The sequence below is a fragment of the Thalassophryne amazonica genome, chromosome 13 (assembly GCF_902500255.1).
Source record: "Thalassophryne amazonica chromosome 13, fThaAma1.1, whole genome shotgun sequence".
Classification (NCBI taxonomy): domain Eukaryota; kingdom Metazoa; phylum Chordata; class Actinopteri; order Batrachoidiformes; family Batrachoididae; genus Thalassophryne; species Thalassophryne amazonica.
The window spans coordinates 59,262,330-59,282,493 of record NC_047115.1 but is presented as its reverse complement, the minus strand read 5'-3'; the positions used below and the strand labels follow the sequence as shown (position 1 = coordinate 59,282,493).

The following is a 20,164-nucleotide window of genomic DNA, read 5'->3' as shown; positions in this document are numbered from 1 at the left end:
TCTCAGTTCTTTTTTGTACCCCTTCCCCTTGGCCCTACCCCTATGTCTACCCCTTTAAAACAAGAGGTAAGGCGAAGGGGTATGCCTCTAGCCCTATGAATTGAGACACCCCTCCGCCTTAGGAGAAAAAAAAAACTGCCCGTGTCAAACTGCCGTCTTCACTGTTTGTTAACATGGCAACCGAAATGCAACTTGTTGCAGTAGCCTGTTTGCTCTTTGTATTTTCTCGCCTTTCTGCGTAAATGCAAAGAAATAGAAGAAGTCACAGATTTCATTGATGCATCGCAATCATGTCACGTTAATTAATTTAATTAATTTGTAATTTATAATAATAATAATTAATAGTATTAATAATTAATTAGTAATTGATTAATGTTAATAATACTAATAATAATTAATAATAGTAATATGTTTGATTAATCATTAATTGATTGATTAGTAGTTAATTAGTAATTAAAATAATTAATAATAATAATAATTTATTAATTTATATAGCGCCAAATCACGACTAATTGCCTCAAGGCGCTTCACAAACATCATTTAAAAGCAGAATAAAATAAAATAAGATTAAAACACAATAAAAAAATTAAAACATAAATAAGTAAAAGAAGTAAAAGAATAAAAAGAATAAAAAAGACACACAATCATATAAAATACTAATGATAAAACAGGAAAACAGTTTATTTAAAATAAATAAACACAAAATATATCAGTCTTTGTGCAATGAATGTATACATTATACAAGTTTCACTTTTTGAATGGAATTACTGAAATAAATGATGATTTCATGATATTCTAATTATATGTCCAGCACCTGTATGTATGTTATGGGCTGCATCTAGTTCTGTTAACCTTATATTTCTTTTTCAAATTCTCCCATTTTTTTGCAGCCCTATTTCCTTTAGAAATTTCCCTGACAAATAATATCAGTCTATTAGGACGTCAGGTTATGTATTACACATATACATGTGTGTGTATATATTTTCCACCTTTTTCCCATTGATGAAACTTCGCCTCCTTTCTGCCTGAAAGCTTATTAGGAGACACGTGTGCTCAGGGCTCCTTGTTTGTTTACAAAATACACACACGTTACAGACCTTGAAATCCAACAGCAGGAATCAATATTATCCAAAGATTTATGAACATACAAATTACCATGTTTATCCTTTATCATGATTTTCTCCGTTGTGAGATATAAAAGTGTCTTATTGTAGTGTTCATGTGTATGTGCATTATAACGCCTCAGCGCACGAGCAAAGTTACGATATTCTTCAGAACAACAATATACGCAACATGCATCCAGCAGCATACACGTTGCTGTCATAGACAACTGCCTGTAAAGTTTTTGTTCAAGTTATAACTTTCTAAACAGCGTAATTTGTAATGAAAACCGCTTCATTTGTGCGGCTCTTTCGGCGCCATGTTTGTTTTTTCGGAGACAGCGGTAAGCTCCTCCTACCCCTCCAAACGGAGTGTGCATGCAGATTCACTCCAAACTGAGGGGTTTGAAGCCCTCCGCCTCACTCCAAAAAGAGAATTGAGACACCCCTCTGCCTCTCGTGCTCGCGCAAAACGGAGGGGAAGGGGTAAGGGGAAGGGCCAAGGGGTAGAATTGAGACTCAGCCTTACAGTACATCCGGAAAGTATTCACAGTAATTCACATTTTCCACATTACAGCCTTATTGCAAAATGGAGTAAATTAATTTTTTTCCCTCAAAATTCTACTCACAACACCCCATAATGACAACATGAAAAATGTTGTTTTTGCAAATTTATTAAAAATAAAAAAACAAAGAAATCATATATACATAAATATTCATGCTGTTTGCACAATACTTTGTTGACGCATTTTGGCAGCAATTGTATCCTCAAGTCTCCTTGAATATCATGCCACCAGGTTGGCGGACCTATCTCTGGGCAGTTTTGTTTTGTCCTCTTTCAGCACCTTGCAAGCTCCATTAGGTTCGATGGGGAGCATCGGTGTACAGCCATTTTCAGATCTCTACAGAGATGTTCAATCGGATTCAGGTCTGAATTCTGGCTGGGTGACTCAAACACATTCACAGAGTTGCCCTGAAGCCACTCCTTTGATATCTTGGCTGTGTGCTTGGGATCATTGTCCTGCTGAAAGATGAACTGTCATCCCAGTCTGAGGTCAAGAGCACTTGGGACCAGGTTTTCATCCAGGATGTCTCTGCACATTACTGCATTCATCTTTCCCTAAATCTGACTAGTCTCCCAGTTCCTGCCACTGAAAAACATCCCCACAGCGTAATGTTGCCACCACCATTCTTCACTGTAGGGATGGTGCCTTGTTTCTTCCAAATATGACGCCTGGCATTCACACCAGAGAGTTCAGTCTTTGTCTCATCAGACCAGGGAATTTTGTTTCTTATGGTCTGAGTGTCCTTCAGGTGCCTTTTGGCAAACTCCAGTTGGGCTGCCATGTGCCTGTTACTGAGGAGTGGCTTTCATCTGGCCACCCACCATACAGACCTGATTAGTGGATTGCTGCAGAGATGGTTGTCGTTGTCGTTCTAGAATGTTCTCCTCTCTCCAGAGGAATGCTGCAGCTCTCACAGAGTGACCATTGGGTTTTTGGTCATCTCCCTGACTAAAGCTTTGGTCCCACCAGATAATAAAGCCATCAATAATGAGCCACATATGGATGTGTCACAAATTTCAGTGATTATTCGAATAATTGCGAACATTGCGCAAACAATTAAAAAAACAGTGCGAGTGATTGCGTCAGCAATAATAATGTTAAATCCATCATCAACATACTTTTAAACCTGCTCATAAGAAGGAATCAACATGCAACTGTTTTATCAAGACATTACAATATAAATGTCACAAATAATTACCTTTTAGGCTGTTTCAGATATGTTCTCCACCTCATACAGTGCAGGAAAAAGAGAGAAAGAAAAGCTCCTGCTGAAACGGTCCTCTGTGACTTCAGACTTCAGAGGTGATTAGAGGTGTTTTCAACAGCCAAACTCTGACAGAAAATGATTAATCCGCTACGAAATAATTATTTTATATACAGCGTCCAGCGCACAGAGCAAGTGGGATTGTCACGGCGAGAGCGCTGAGCCAAAATAGCCTGTCTTGTCCTCATATCCGCCAGGTACTCGGATAATGGGCTTCTGACAGTCTCATGCTCACCACAAACATGCCTCTAACATCCTCGTTTGTCCCCGTAGTACCTCATACACAAACTGTCCCACGTTGTTTTTGCTAAATGTTAAACTTCTCAAAATTAGTGCCACGCTCAGAGATGAGCCTTGTTAGCCGAATATTCTGCCTCTGAGAGCCACTGTTCTCCCACGTTTGTTGAATAACTGGACTCGTACCAAAAAAGACGTGCTACGTGGCCCATTATTCATCTTTCATTATTTGGTGGGATCAGGGCTTAAGGTCCTTCACCCTGATTGCCAATGTTGCCAAAATAACTTTGAAAAGTTACTTCATTAGTTACTTTATACAGTTATATTTTACAGTTACTTTATACAGTTAACTTCATTAGCAGCTGCGGACAAATTTTCGGCAGCTACTGAATGTAATTAATAAAGTAACTCATAATCTAACTTGGTTATTTTTAAGATTTAGTACTCAGAAAAGTAACTATTAGTTACTTTGCTGATTAGTTACTTTGCTGATTGCACAATCTTAAGTGTAACCAAGTTAGATTACTTGTTACCTTAGTAGTTACATTACTTATTAGTTGCAAGTTTTCAGCAGCTTCTTATAAAGTAATTGCATCAAGCTGCTAATGAAGTAACTGCAGAAAGTAACTGTATAAAGCAACTAAAAAAACTAACTAAAAAAGTAACTTTTCAAAGTTACTTTGACAACATTGCTGATTGCTCACTTTAGACATGCAGCCAGCTCTAGGATGAGAGTGGATCACAAGTGGCTCTTGTGGGTCTAATTTTCAGGGAAAAAAAAGGAATTTCATCCATTTTGGAATAAGGCTGTAAGATAAAATGTGGGAAAAGTAAAGGGCTGTGAATACTTCCCGGATGTACTGTCTTTGGAATCAACAGGTATAACAAATGAATGAATGAACCAATTGTAGTGTAGACAAAAAATGCTTTGAAAATGAACACATTTACAGTGAGCGGCAGTTGTATGTGCAAAAAATTAATGTTGATGACAGTCCAGAGCAGAATGTTGAAAATTTGATATAAACGGCATGAAAGCATGGATCCATCCATCCTGTCTTTGTGGGGGGTTAAGAACAGTAAGTTGCCTTAACTTTGTCTCTGTATATTTTCCTCCATATTTCAGGTTCTAGAATAGGATCTGAGGAAGCCTTTTACTTGTACACTAGTGGGCCTGACCTTGCCTCCATCATGCCCTGCAAGTATGGAAAGCCCAGTGAGACGCCATCCAAATTTGTCACTCAGGAGGGTTTGAAGTGTGAGCATATACAAGAACTACTAATGAAGAACAAGGATGTTGACACAACAGGTTTAGTTGTAAGTCTTTATTTGCTATTCTCAAGGAATCAACTAAATGCCTAATTCATAGCTCAAACAGTTATGAAATATGAAGTGGAAAAAGGTGCTTTCTGCACTGGCTTGATGTATTCCAAATTTTGTTCCTAAGGTTTGAAAATCTTAGGTATGTACCTTGCAAAATATGGTGGGTGAGAGGATAGATAGTCCATTCCCTGTATTTGGTTACCACAGTAACGCAAAAACAAGAAATGCTTTCATCTTGTATCTTTTCATTAGGTGCATTTAATGGAAAAAAAAAAAAAAAAAACATTAAAATTTGGTGAACATTGACCCACCCAGATCAATTCAAAAAGCAAGTTGAGGGCATTACATAGACAAAGCGTAGCACCAAAGGTGTGGTGTATGCACCAAAGAAAAGCTAACCATTTTTGTAATCCCTGTAAACAAGGAACATAGGAATTGACCTGTCTGACCATATGTTTGTGATTCTTTTAAGTGCAAGTCCTCCTAAACAATTTAGTTTACTGAAATTTCAAACCGTGAGAGCAAAGCATATGAAGATATGCTTGAAGGAACATAACTGCAGTCTGACTTTTCAAGGGGTGGTAATTGGAATGATGGATTTAACTAATACATCAACCTTGTAAAGGTGGCACCTAACTAAACCAATTGGTTGGTTTATGTAGTTTTATTGAAATCCTCCGGACATGGCAAAAATTTACAGTATGTGGGTCTTTAAATCCCAGACTGCATTTATTATGAAGCAGCGTTAATTGTGAAACTTTGAGGAACAAATGACTTTGTAACAAATAAATTGATCAAAGTTGACCTTTTTCTTTATCACCACGTACACCATTCTGCTTTTCAGACTGCACAACAGGAAACAAAACTCACTTCAGCGATCTTGTTTATTCACCTATTTTTCCCATTTCTGCAATTTCTGGATTTGCCCATAGGCTGTATATAGGATATGCTCGTGTGTTAGCCACGTTACCCACAGTCTTGCAAGGGTTTGCGTTACCAGGTTCTTAAAGTGGCAGCACCACATTTAACAACAGTCTACGCTAGAAACTTCAGATCAGTAAGTATTGTGTGAATAGCTGTTCCCTTAATCCTTTTTTAACCTGGCCACATATGATTCATGAAACTGCATGCTGTAACCTTTTAAAAGATATTAAAGTGCGTACAGTAGTATTCAATATAATAGTAGTGCTGTGTGACTAAAAAGATTAATCCAGGTTTTGAGTATATTTCTTATTGTTACGTGGGAAACAAGGTACCTGTAGATTCAGTAGATTCTCACAGATCCAACAAGACCAAGCATTCATGATATGCACACTCTTAAGGCTATGAAATTGGGCTATTAGTAAAAAAAAAAAAAGTAGAAAAGGGGATGTTCACAATAATACAACCCTGGCAAAAATTATGGAATCACCGGCCTCGGAGGATGTTCATTCAGTTGTTTAATTTTGTGGAAAAAAAGCAGATCACAGACATGACACAAAACTAAAGTCATTTCAAATGGCAACTTTCTGGCTTTAAGAAACACTATAAGAAATCAAGAAAAAAGATTGTGGCAGTCAGTAACGGTTACTTTTTTAGACCAAGCAGAGGAAAGAAATATGGAATCACTCAATTCTGAGGAACAAATTATGGAATCACCCTGTAAATTTCCATCCCCCAAACTAAAACCTGCATCAAATCAGATCTGCTTGTTGACATTGACTCTATGCCATGACATTGATCCTATGTGTCTTTTTGCAAGGAACGTTTTCACAGTTTTTGCTCTATGGCAAGATGCATTATCATCTTGAAAAATGATTTCATCATCCCCAAACATCCTTTCAATTGTCCAAAATATCAACGTAAACTTGTGCATTTATTGATGATGTAATGACAGCCATCTCCCCAGTGCCTTTACCTGACATGCAGCCCCATATCATCAATGACTGTGGAAATTTACATGTTCTCTTCAGGCAATCATCTTTATAAATCTCACTGGAACTGCACCAAACAAAAGTTCCAGCATCATCACCTTGCCCAATGCAGATTTGAGATTCATCACTGAATATGACTTTCATCCAGTCATCCACAGTCCACGATTGCTTTTCCTTAGCCCATTGTAACCTGTTTAGGTGTTAATGATGGCTTTCGTTTAGCTTTTCTGTATGTAAATCCCATTTCCTTTAGGTGGTTTCTTACAGTTCAGTCATAGACGTTGACTCCAGTTTCCTCCCATTCGTTCCTCATTTGTTTTGTTGTGCATTTTTGGATTTTTGAGACATATTGCTTTAAGTTTTCTGTCTTGACGCTTTGATGTCTTCCTTGGTCTACCAGTATGTTTGCCTTTAACAACCTTCCCATGTTTTTTGTATTTGGTCCTGAGTTTAGACACAGCTGACTGTGAACAACCAACATCTTTTGCAACATTGCGTGATGATTTACTCTTTTAAGAGTTTGCTAATCCTCTCCTTTGTTTCAACTGACATCTCTCGTGTTGGAGCCATGATTCATGTCAGTCCACTTGGTGCAACAGCTCTCCAAGGTGTGATCACTCCTTTCAGATGCAGACTAACAAGCAGATCTGATATGATGCAGGTGTTAGTTTGGGGATGAAAATTTACAGGGTGATTCCATAATTTTTTCCTCAGAATTAAGTGATTCCATAATTTTTTCCTCTGCTTGGTCTAAAAAAGTAACTGTTACTGACTGCCACAATCTTTTTCTTGATTTCTTATAGTGTTTCTTAAAGCCAGAAAGTTGCCATTTGAAATGACTTTAGTTTTGTGTCATATCTGTGATCTGCTTTTTTTCTACAAAATTAAACAACTGAATGAACATCCTCCGAGGCCGGTGATTCCATAATTTTTGCCAGGGGTTTAGTAGTGTGACATTCAGTCAGTGAGTTCATCAGTTTTGTGGAACAAACAGGTGTGAATCAGGTGCCCTCTATTTAAGGATGAAGCCAGCACCTGTTGAACATGCTTTTCTCTTTGAAAGCCTGAGGAAAATGGGACGTTCAAGACATTGTTCAGAAGAACAGCGTAGTTTGATTAAAAGTTGATAGGAGAGGGGAAAACCTATACGCAGGTGCAAAAAATTATAGGCTGTTCATCTACAATGATCTCCAATGCTTTAAATGGACAAAAAAAACAGAGACCGCATGGAAGAAACAGAAAACAACCATCAAAATGGATAGAAGAATACCAGAATGGCAAAGGCTCACCCATTGATCAGCTCCAGATGATCAAAGACAGTCTGGAGTTACCTGTAAGTGCTGTGACAGTTAGAAGACGCCTGTGTGAAGCTAATTTATTTGCAAGAATCCCCCGCAAAGACCCTCTGTTAAATAAAAGATGTGCAGAAAAGGTTACAATTTGCCAAAGAACACATCAACTGGCCTAAAGAGAAACCCCCCCCAAACTCTGAATTCAAGCCACAGTTCACAGTGAAGACAGTGAAGCATGGTGGTGCAAGCATCATGATATGGGCATGTTTCTCCTACTATAGTATGGGGCCTATATAGCACATATCAGGGAGCATGGATCGGTTTGGATATGTCAAAATACTTGAAGAGGTCATGTTGCCTTATGCTGAAGAGGACATGCCCTTGAAATGGGTGTTTCAACAAGACAATGACCCCAAGCACACTAGTAAACAAGCAAAATCTTGGTTCCAAACCAACAAAATTAATGTTTTGGAGTGGCCTGCCCAATCCCCGGACCTAAATCCAATTGAGAACTTGTGGGTGACATCAAAAAAGCTGTTTCTGAAGCAAAACTAAGAAATGTGAATGAATTGTGGAATGTTGTTAAAGAATCTTGGAGTGGAATAACAGCTGAAAGGTGCCACAGTTGGTTGACTCCATGCCTTGCAGATGTGAAGAAATCATGAAAAACTGTGGTTATACAACTAAATACTAGTTTAGTAATTCACGGGATTGCGGAAAAAAGAAGTTTGAACATAATAGTTTTGAGTTTGTAGCGTCAACAGCAGATGCTACTATTATTGCGAACGCCCCCTTTTCTACTTTTTTTTACTAATAGCCCAATTTTCATAGCCTTAAGTGGATATGACACTTAAAGACAACATCGTCTTATTACATGTAACAAAGGTTATATAATTCAGTCAACCTAAACGTTTTAGGAAAGTGTACACGGTTCTCCCGTTATATGTAACATTTGAACATCCCGCCACTGAAAAAATGTGCACAGCCCCGTGATCCACTTCCTGCTGATCACCAAGCCTAAAATACGTCACTATGTGTAGACCGTATCGGCTTGTGCGCCTGGCGGCCGTTGTTTACACTTTGTTTAGCGGCAGAAAACTTTGATTAAACACAGCTCTCAGGGACGTGTTGTCGATATGCCTGACCAGTGTGTCGCGGCATATTGCACAAACACAAGGACGAAAGCTTTAGCTTTTCAAGTCCAGGCTGATTGATCGAAAGTCTGTTGTGTGATGCACGAAATGTCAGGCTGCCGCTCCCTCCGCTCGCACACCACACGCATTTGCTCCCGACAGCAGACACTTTCCTCTACCGTCTCCATGTTCTCACCGCTCACAGGAACACATAAAATGTCAACCTCAAATAATATGTTCACAATAATCTTGAAATGGTCAAGGAACTTACGTAGTAAACACTGCGGCGGCACATAAACACACCCTGGCACGGAAACACGGCGGCACGTAAACACTGCGCCGGCACGTTCACTGTTGTTTGCGATGATCTTTTCTAAACTTTTGCCGTTTATTCCTATTCTTTCGTGAAAATAACGTAACTAAACACGGATGAATGCAATGCCAGGCACTGGAAACGGCAAAAACCCGAAGGTAATGACAGTGGTCCACAAGTAATAGCTACACTATCACGGCTCCGGAACAATAACAGAGGCGGTAAACAGACGCTCCAATCGAAAATGCTATACAGTAATTAGAGTATTATAAACAGCAGCAACAAAATCAAAGCCTCCCTTACCATTCCATATTCTGCAGCCTTTCAAAATCCATCAGAATTGGCACATCTCCTGGCCTCTGCTTCAGCTCCGCCATAAACACCGTCGGCATTATTTTCGCTGCCAGAATTGCTCCTGGTTTGAATGTTCGTCCGAAAGATACGGCTCCAATCTGCAGGGTCTAATCACTGCTGCGACATCCTCAGATCCGAGTCCAGAAATAATCCACACTTGAGAGGAGTCAGAAAAGTTCTTGATCTCGTCACTGTCCATGTCAAGGTCTATCTGTTCCTGTTGTCGAGCGAACAGACAAAGACGGGACTCTCCATTCTGTGATGTCACGCATCACGTGACCGCTGAAGGAGCGCTGCAAGCACGCTTTCCAATAAACACACTTTGAGAAGCGTACAAACTTTATTTTTCAGTGATAATGAATAAAAACACTTTCAACTTACTATACGTGAGTATATTTTGCTAGTTATATCAGTTTTCTCTCATTTTGAAGTGTCATCTCCACTTTAAGGGGGGCATATCATGAATGCTTGGTCTTGTTGGATTGTGAGAATCTACTGAAATCTACTGGTACCTTGTTTCCCATGGAACAAGAAATATACTCAAAACCTGGATTAATCTTTTTTAGTCACATAGCACTACTATTATTCTGAACACTACTGTAAGTATGTGAAAATTGGTGAAATGTCCTACACTCAATGACTGCCTTCCCTACAGTATAACCTCTATTTTTTGATAGTTTGTGACTGACACTGCCTGTTCCTTAATTTGCCTTTTTTTTGTCCTCCTTTCTTTGTTAAAGGATATTGTTTTAATGCTTGATAATGATCAAAATCTAATAAAAATTACAATTATAAAAAAAGGATGAACGCTGCGAAAACAGAAAGTTGATAGGACTAATAATTTGGGAGAAATTAACAATTTGTAGCTAACCAGTAAGCAATGGATGCTGTCCTGCAACTCGCCATAAAAGGGTCCAGGTTTTAAGTTTTAAATGTTTTTGTGGCTTATGTTAGTTTAACTGTTTTTAGTGTTATTGTGTTTTTGTAGCTCAGTGTTGCTATTACCATGAGTGACGTAGTTTCATGAGTAAAATGTGTTAGTGTTTTAATGTCTTCAGCCACTGTCTTTGGCAATACAAAGCACCTGCTTACAGCAGCTGTTTGTGCGTTCGCCGCGTGCGAGCGAGTTCGATCAGAGACAAACAGCACAGCAGACATTGCTGTTTGGTAGGCTTATGTATTTTGGGTCAAGGATGAACGGCACCAAAACAGAACGCTGATAGGACTAAATTGTTTTGGAGAAGCTAGAGTAAGCCAATGTTGCTATGACATTTTGGACTCGCACGCCTTTCCTGCAGGGGTCAGTAAATCATATTTATATTAAAAGTGTGATTGTAAGTGCATATCACTGTAAGTATATTAACATACATGGATGCAAGAAAAGTGAAAGCACTTATTTCCATTGGAGTCCATTTAAAAAACAAATGACACAGTATAAGTAATAATAAAATATTAATAATATTGATGATGATAATGATAATAATAATAATGTGTATAGGATAGCAACAACCTAAACATTTATAAATACAATAACACAGTAAATTAACATTAAAAATTAGATAATTAACAGGAAATAAAAAGGTTGTGTTCCTCTTCTAAAAATTGTTGCGGTCTAAGGTTCTAAAAACATTCTGGATTCACACGCCATTCCAACTCATTGCGTAATTTATTACCACCCTTGAAAAATATCAGCTACCTATTTTATAAACACTACCTAATCTAGAGCCCATGGATCCCACAGGCAACATGCTAGTAGTCAGTTAAGGTTACAGAGTGTGTCTGTGTTGTATTTGTGCACAGGAAAGCTTGGCAGTGGTGTATGCCCCGAGCAGCCCCAAAGTCTACACCATCTATGAGCCTGTAATCAGACTGAAGGTCAGGCCAAGACTGTTGTTACCCAGCGACCTTTCAGCTCCAAGGAGGGTGCAGAGTGTTGCTCTCGACCCACAGGTGTCTCGATGCTCTGCTACCTACTGAAACCTCCAGCTTACAGAGTGTCCTTCACAAAAGTGGAGGAACAGGGACATTTGTCTTCCTCTTTGCACAGGTAGGATCACCCACACTGTTAATTCAGTTCTATTTCATTCCTCCTGACTGCCAGAGGGTGGTGCTTTAGCACTGGATAACTACATGTGCGCAGCACAGAGGTCGAGAATATATACCAACAAAGTCACGCCATTGAATGTGACCTGGGTGACATCACTGGTTGTCTTTATATACCAGACCCACCCAGCGCTCGCTTCTTTTCTACATTCTCGCATTCTTAGAGGTTGAGAACGCATTTAGCTACGATTGCCGCTCTCGCTTGTAGCCTCGCAACCCACCTTCGGTTTGGAGCTACGTGCACTGCACACGTCCTCCAGAGGCTGCGAGACACGGCTTCACACCGTGTTTTTGTATTCTTTGACGATGAAAAGCTGGCTATTTGTTTAGTTGTGTCACTAACCCCGTTAACTACGTGGTAGTGTGTGTATCAGAACCAGTATAGTGTACTGTGTTGGGCTTGCCATGAGTGTTTTACACTCCTTGAAGTACTTCGTCTGCACTGCCGCCATTTGCTAAGTTTAACAGCTCCGCTAGCAGCTAGTGTTGTCGTCGTTGCTCTAAGTGACTTAGCACTTGGCTGTGAGTTTTCGGCTGTGTGCATCGTGTTATTACTGTGGCTGTGAGTGTTTCACGCTCCGGGCCTTGTATTAGCTTTTACACTATGAGTGTTTCACCGCTCCGTGCCTCGTGCCGTAGTCTGCGGCTGTGAGTGCTTCACGCTCCGTGCCTTGTGTCAAGTCGACGGCTGTGAGTGCTTCACGCTCCGTGCCTCGTGTTACTATTTACACTGCGTGTGATTCACGCTTTGGTCTTTCCATTGTAACCATCAGGCTTGCGTTAGCCATCTGCACGCAGTCCACAATGTTGACAGGGCCTTTGTTGCATGGCTGTAGTACCTGTTTGGCTCCCTTGAGCCCAGGTGATGGACATATGTTTTGCCCCTCGTGTCTTGGGATCGTACACCTGAGGGAAGCCCTGACTGGTGATGCCTGCCTTAATTGTGCCAGCATGCCACTAGCAGAGAGATCTGCTAGACTTGCGGCATTGGAAAGTGGAATATCTAGTGCGACTTTGGCCACCATCCTGTGATTCCACACGGCCCCCCAACCTTTGAGTGATGCATCTGTAACAACCACCTCTCGGCGAGAAGGAACAGAGCCTAGAGGGACACCCTTGCAGATGAAGTCCACGTCCCCCAGGGTTTGAGGTGCAGAAGGCACTGGTTGGAGAGTCGTACAAGCCTGTGCTGATGCAACTTCGGTTGAGGCCTAGGTTGTTGATGCAAATCTGTAGGGGACGTAAGAACAGAAGTCCCAAAGGTACCACTAGTGACACTGCAGTCAATTTGCCATCAACCGGAGCAGCAAACCAAAAGGCAGCAGCACAGCCCGTGATCTGTGAGACGAGACGAAATTACCGTCGTCCACTGTCTGCGGGGATGCGATGCAGTCATAGTCAGGGAGTTGATGGCAATGCCGATGAAGGTCGTTTGTTGGCTGGAACAAGAGAACTCTTTGCAAAGTTCACTGTGAGTCCTAAATGAGAGACATGGTTCAGTAGAAGAGCTGTGTCGTTGTGCGCCTGCTCCTGAGTCGGAGCGCAGACAAGCCAATCGTCTAAGTAGGGTAGGATTCTTAATCCAAGAGCTTGCAGCGGGGCTAGTGCTGCAGCCATACATCTGGTAAATGTACGAGGGGCGAGAGAGAGGCCGAAAGGAGCACCCTGAACTGGTATGCCTGACCTTCGAAAGCAAAGCGGAGAAACGGCCTGTGATGAGGCGCAACTGGCACATGGAAATAGCGTCTTTTAAGTCGACACTTGTGAACCAGTCTCCTGGTGTGATAGTTTGAAGGACGTCTACTGGGCGGAGCATGTGAAACTGCAGCACTTTGATATAATGATTCAGATGTCGGAGATCGAGGATAGGACGAAAGCCGCCATCCTTCGTTGGAACAAGGAAGTAAATTGAATAGAACCCCCGAGCTGGTCTGATCTGTGAACTGCTCTATGGCCCCCTTCTCCAGGAGTTCCAAAATCTCCCGTTTTAGGGCAGCAGACTGCACCGAGTTGGAAACAACAGTCATCCTCACCCCATTGAACTTGGAAGGACGACATCCGAACTGAATTCTGTAACCTTCGAACAAGGTTGAAATGACCCATGGGTCTTGAACTTGAGCCTCCCAGTGGCTGAGTTTGATTTCGTGAAAAACGGCTTGGGGCCAAACATTGGCAGTCAGACCCGACCACCTCTGCCTCGCATCCCTGAGGACCTCTGGGCGTGATTACTGGAAGCTCTGCGAACCGTTCAGTTTCTCGGGGGTCTGCCCGTAGGCTCACGAAAAGCAGGCTGCTGGGAGAGCTGGCCCTCAACTGCAAAAGCACGTGCAGCTCTGGGAGTCGGCGGAAGCCTAGATGTAGAGTGAAAAGCTGTAGCACATCTGACTGGCTGAGGTCTGGAAGACCGTGTGTAGGTCAACAAACTGTTGCCGAGATTTACTAGCCTCAACAGCACGCTGTAAAGTTTGTTGGGCCGCAGTGTCCAATACTTGGCCTGGAATAACCGGCAGCGAAACAGAGTGTGCCTCTGCAGGATTCGGAAAGGGGGGACTTGCGCAAGCCACACCTTACGTCTATTGATGGTAAGGGTTGACATCAGTCTGCCAAGCTCTCTGGACATATAAGCAAAGGTTTGGAGTGAGGCATCACTAAGACTTTGCGTAGCATCATCAACCTCTGCCTCCCTCAAAGACTTTGAGAGGGCAAGGGCTAAATGGGACAGTGAGTTGCCTAGCGACCGTGCAAGCAGCTATGTCATAGCTTTTGGTGATGAGGTCATCAGTGACCCTACACTGAGGGCGTGGGCAGCGGCATCCAGCCGAGCAGCATATCTGGAGCCACAACCAGGTTCGCAATAATGCTGTCAACGGCGGGCATAAACGGTTCAGACCATACTGCGCTGAATCACACATAGAGCTAAGGGCTCTGCAGTCCTGTGATAGATGGGTCAATGATTTGGAGGTCCGCCCAACATCGGTGGAGCTCTTTCGATATATCGTTGTGAAACTGCAACGTTGAACTCAGGCTTCTGAGTGACTTTGAAAAAGGCACTTGAAGCGGTGGTTCCGCAGGGGGATATGTCGACCCCAAGCCTGGATAAAGCCAACTGAACAGCTTGCTTGACAAAGGATAGTTCAGGTTCGGTTTGCGGCATGGACTCTGCCTCGAGAGGTATGAGAGCCCACTAATGAATGGCTTGGAGAAAGAACTCCTCTCATCCTCATCCTCCACACAGTTTATATCACTTGTCATGTACAAGGAATCAGTTGCAGCAATAGACGCGAACATCGGTCCTCCTGCTGAGTAACTACATTGGTCTGATCAGCCTCATTAGGGACAGCAGGAACTGTCACGGCTTCCTTAGGCTGTAGATTCAGAAGCAAGGACTTAATCTGAGCAAACTCAGAAGTCAACGTTTCGACCCTTTTCAGCCAAAGCATGGTCATGAGGTAACCTTCTTAGCAGAAGGGGCTCCTGCATGTGGGCGTTTACGGCGCTTTGGGTCCTTCCTGGGGCTGGAGGCCAAAGTCGCCTAGATAGTCCACTTGCCAATGCCGCAGGTCTAGCAGATCTCTCTGCCAGTGGCATGCCTGGCACAATTAAGGCAGGCATCGCCAGTCAGGGCTTCCCTCAGGTGTCCGATCCCAAGACAGGGAGGGGCAAAACATGTCCATCATCTGGGCTCAAGGGAGCCAAACAGGTACTACAGCCATGCAACAAAGGCCCTGTCAACATTGTGGACTGCGTGCAGATGGCTAACGCAAGCCCTGATGTTACAAATGGAAAGACAAAGCGTGAATCACACGCAGTGTAAATAGTAACACGAGGCACGGAGCGTGAAGCAACTCACAGCCGTCGGCTTGACACGAGGCCACGGAGCATGAAGCACTCACAGCCGTCGACTTGACACGAGGCACGGAGCATGAAGCACTCACAGCCGCAGACTCGACACGAGGCACAGAGCGTGAAGCACTCACAGCCGCAGACTCGACATGAGGCACGGAGCATGAAGCACTCACAGCCGTCGACTTGACACGAGGCACGGAGCATGAAGCACTCACAGCCGCAGACTCGACACGAGGCACAGAGCGTGAAGCACTCACAGCCGCAGACTCGACATGAGGCACGGAGCATGAAGCACTCACAGCCGCAGACTCGACACGAGGCACGGAGTGTGAAGCACTCCAGCCGCAGACTCTGCACGAGGCACGGAGCTTGAAACACTCACAGTGTAAAAGCTAATACAAGGCCCGGAGCGTGAAACATTCACAGCCACAGTAATAACACGATGCACACAGCCGAAAAAACTCACAGCCCAAGTGCTAAGTCATTTAGAGCAACGACGACAACACTAGCTGCTAGCGGAGCTGTTAACTTGGCAAATGGCGGCAGTGCAGACAAAGTACTTCAAGGAGTGGAAAACACTCACGGCAAGCCCAACACAGTACACTATACTGGTTCTGATACACACACTACCACGTAGTTAACGGGGTTAGCGACACAACTAAACAAATAGCCAGCTTTCATCGAAACAACACAGCTAATGTGCACAGAGGAAAATATCCAGCAGGGCAGCGGCAAGGCGCGCACCCAGCGTTTAGGAAGGTGTACTTGGAGGACGTGTGCAGTGCACGTAGCTCCAACCGAAGGTGGGTTGCGAGGCAACAAGCGAGAGCGGCAATCGCAGCTAAATGCGTTCTCAACCTCTAAGAATGCGAGAATGTAGAAAAGAAGCGAGCGCTGGGTGGGTCTGGTATATAAAGACAACCAGTGATGTCACCCAGGTCACATTCAATGGTGTGACTTTGTTGGTATATATTCTCGACCTCTGTGCTGCGCACATGTAGTTATCCAGGTGCTAAAGCACCGCCCTCTGGCGGTCAGGAGGAATGAAATAGAAACTTTATTTACTCATAGTTAGTGGTGGGTGAAGACATTTTTTGGCAAACACAGTGATTACTCTTTTCAAATCATAATGACAACAGAAACTAACCAAATGACCCTGATCAAAAGTTTACATAACCCCTGTTCTTAATACTGTGTGTTGCCCCCGTTAACATCAGTGACAGCTTGGAGTCTTTTGGTTTAGTTGTGGATGAGGCTCTCTAATGGTAAAGCTGCCACTGAATATGTTTCTGACTTTATTACATCAGTTACAAAGAAATACAAATAATATGGCACTCTATGGTAAATCTGCATGGAGTAGACAGTTCTCAAAAACTCAGTGACTGTGCAAGAAGTAGAAGAGTGAGGAAAGCCACCAAGACACCCAGACAACCCAGAAGAAGTTATAGGCTTATGTGGCTGTGACTGGAGAAATTATGCACAGTGCAAGCTTTGCATTTTGTATCAACCAGTTATCCATCTTCATGATAAAGTGGTATAGAGGAGGTTTTTCTTAAAAAGAAGACCTGAAAGTTTAGCTACAAATTGCCAGAGGTACATCTGTGATGCAAGCCTGGATTTGATCTGTTTTGGTGAAAGAAAATCCTTCTCTGCTCTACTCCACAAGGACGCTAAGAGTAGTGATGCCAGGATATGTAAACTTTTGAGCACAACCTGTATATACTACCAATTTTGTATATTTTGTGGTGATAACTTTACCTCTGTTGTATTTGTATTCTAATTATCTATTTGTAGACGCTAACTCCTTGCCTTAGAGGAATAGGTTGAGCAGTTTTGTTTCAAATCTTGTGTGACTCATAATGTTGGAGTGATAATTTTCAATATACCTTGTTGTTCCCATTTCTTAGTTTTGTAAATTTATTTTTCTTGTCCTTTCCATTGGGCTCCTAATGTCCAGACCGTGGAGCTGACTGACTGTGAGAAGACCCAGGCTCTGGCCTTGCAGGTGTTGCTGTCTCTGTCCAAATTCAACCAGCACCGGATCCACGAGATTGACTGTTACCATGGATACTCTATGATCCACCAGGTTCTCATCAAATCCAAATGCATTGTGGGATTTCATATGCTTAAAGTGAGTCACAGTTTGAACTTTGTGGTGCTTTCTGCACTCAAAACCTTTGCAAAGCTGTACAGAAAACATTTATTTTTAGGTCATCTGGCAGAATAGATCCTTACGAGACCGTGAGGCGTCCATCATCTGTTGCCCACATTTTACAAAAACTGCTCTTCTCTCTCAGTCCTTGATGGTTTTTTCGTTCCGTTTGTTTGTTTTTATGTAACTAAGGATGGCACATAGAACTTCTTAATGGATTTGAGAAATGTTTTTGACTTTATAAGATAATTAAAACTAATTAGGAATTTAGTCATTCAAAATCCTTCCTTTCTGTTCTTCACTGACTTCAGAATTGATGATTCTGATTCATAGATCTGAGGATGGTGCATAGACATTCCTGTGATGGTTCTGTTCGATAATTCTAAGGATGGTGCAGAAATTTTCAACAATAATCAGATAACAGACTAATTGGGAACTTGACCATACATAATTTTTCATCTCTCTCAATTCTTCATGGATTTCAAATCTGATGGTTCTGTAGATGGACACCGAGGGATGGCATACCAAAGCTATTCATGGCTTTACGAAATTACAACTTGAAATGAGGGACTACCCAATAATTTTGTAATCAAATCTCTGCCATCTCATTGCCAAGAAGTGGTCTCATTAATGCAAACTCCCTCATAATCCGACTGCAGCAAATGGTAGAAAATGCTGTAGGGAAATGAATGTGCTTGCTTTGCTCTTGCATGTATGCCCTTATGGCACATTGTCTTGCACTGTTGTAACAGGCTTGTCGCTAAGGATGGTGCATAAAATTTCTTCGCTGATTTGGGCAGTGTTAATCACCAATGAACATATGAGCTAACAAAGACTAATTGCGGACTTGAACATTAAAAATGCATCTCCTATCTCAGTTCTTCATGAATATGAGGATAGATTCTTGAATGATACTGTCAGATGACCTACTGAACCAGTGGTTCTCGTCATTTAAAACATGAATATATCACGCCTGTAACACCTTTTTGCCTTGGTGTCGGTGACCCTGCTGATACTTGACCATCTAGCAGTAACTGCAATTGAGCTGTGCAGTGACTGTTCATTCAGATGGATTCTAACAAACTTAAGGCATAGTGCAATCATGTACCTTCTGCTTTTGTTTAGGACATTTAGCTTCCAGAAACTATATAATACAAAACTGCATTGAATAATTGCAATCAGTCAGTCATGTATAAAGGAAAGTGTGCTGTTTCCCAGTCATTAGGGGGGGGTGTTTTGTTTTTTTTTGTTTTTTTTTCTAATCCACTGCTGGCCAAAGGCCTGAGGGGTATTGGTGTCGTGATTTTTTCCATCCGTCTCTCCCTCCTTCAAGAGTATAAGTGTTCTGACATCAACTCCTCTCACACTTTAGGAGGATTTCATGAAACTTTGTGCAAGTTCTTGTTATAGTTGTTATAGGTTGATAATATGCATATTTATATGTTATAAGATTGATTAGTTATGGCCCTTGATTACAAACCTAGACACTGCCCAGTTTCACGAGTTGGTGCCTGCATGCTGAAATCAACTCCTCACATATTTACGACTTGTTTTGTGAAAATTGGTACAAGTCCTTGAAATGTTATCAGAATGTAGCAAGAACTTGTACCAAAGCAGCATTTGCCAGCGGGGAGTTGTGCTCTCAGAGCAGTCTTGTTTTTGTTGTCTTGCTTGTGTTTTCTTTTTGATGTGAATAATAAATCTCACATAAAACAGTGCATCAAATGTAAGTTAACCTTAATCAGGAGTAACAGAATTTGGGTGGTTGGTGTGTGTATATAAACGCAAATATACTGAAGTATGCATCTGAGTAGTTGAACAGCAGTGTGGGATGTTTTTCAAATGAATAAGTACAGATCTTTTCCTTTAGTTTTTAAACCATGAAGGCTCTTGTGTCCCTCTAGACTCTGCTGGACGGGGTGTTGTAGTGGACCCATCCTTACTCTGGGTGAGGATGGCCAGTTGTCGTTTGGACACAGACACAGTTGCTGTGGTGCAGGACATTAGGCTTCTCTCTGACTCTTATTGGACTGGAAGATCTGGGCCCAAGGCTGAGGTAAGCATGCACATCACTGGCCAGTGATGTACAGCTCTGTGCACAGCCAATGGAGGATCTGCCCAAGGTGCAGATGAAAAGCAGGATTATGAAAACACAAACATTAGCATACACTTGGACGACCATATCTGCTTTAACTCCTACTTATTAAGTCACAGGTACAATAAAAAGCAAACAATGCAATTACATTCAAAAAATGTTTTGCAGCAGGGTTCATATAAGCATCTTGCACTGAGAATAAATAGCTTTTATCAGAAAGCATGTGTCGAACTTCAGTCTTCAGCAGTGTAATCAGTTACCTTCCATGTCAGTGGGTTAGAACATGCATCTCTGCCCCTAACCTGTAGGTGCGATAAAATACATCGCTCAAACAGTATATACTGGCAATATCATAAAGGACACATCCTTTCAAATCCTGTTTCCATATGCTGGGGAAAACACATTTTGAAACAATTTAATTTAGAGCACATAAGACTTGTTGACTACCATAAGAAAGTAAAATATAAAAATGTATC

General features: G+C 42.0%; 1 protein-coding gene across 1 annotated transcript in view; it reads left to right on the top strand.

Moving 5' to 3' along the window:
• lyst (lysosomal trafficking regulator) overlaps positions 1-20,164 on the top strand; it is a 143,913-nt gene that overhangs the window by 80,862 nt on the left and 42,887 nt on the right. The window contains 9 exon segments of the mRNA XM_034184385.1: positions 4,291-4,481; positions 11,293-11,362; positions 11,365-11,414; positions 11,416-11,439; positions 11,441-11,539; positions 17,399-17,572; positions 19,498-19,509; positions 19,511-19,558; positions 19,560-19,649. Of these exon segments, the coding sequence (XP_034040276.1) occupies positions 4,291-4,481; positions 11,293-11,362; positions 11,365-11,414; positions 11,416-11,439; positions 11,441-11,539; positions 17,399-17,572; positions 19,498-19,509; positions 19,511-19,558; positions 19,560-19,649 (758 nt within the window).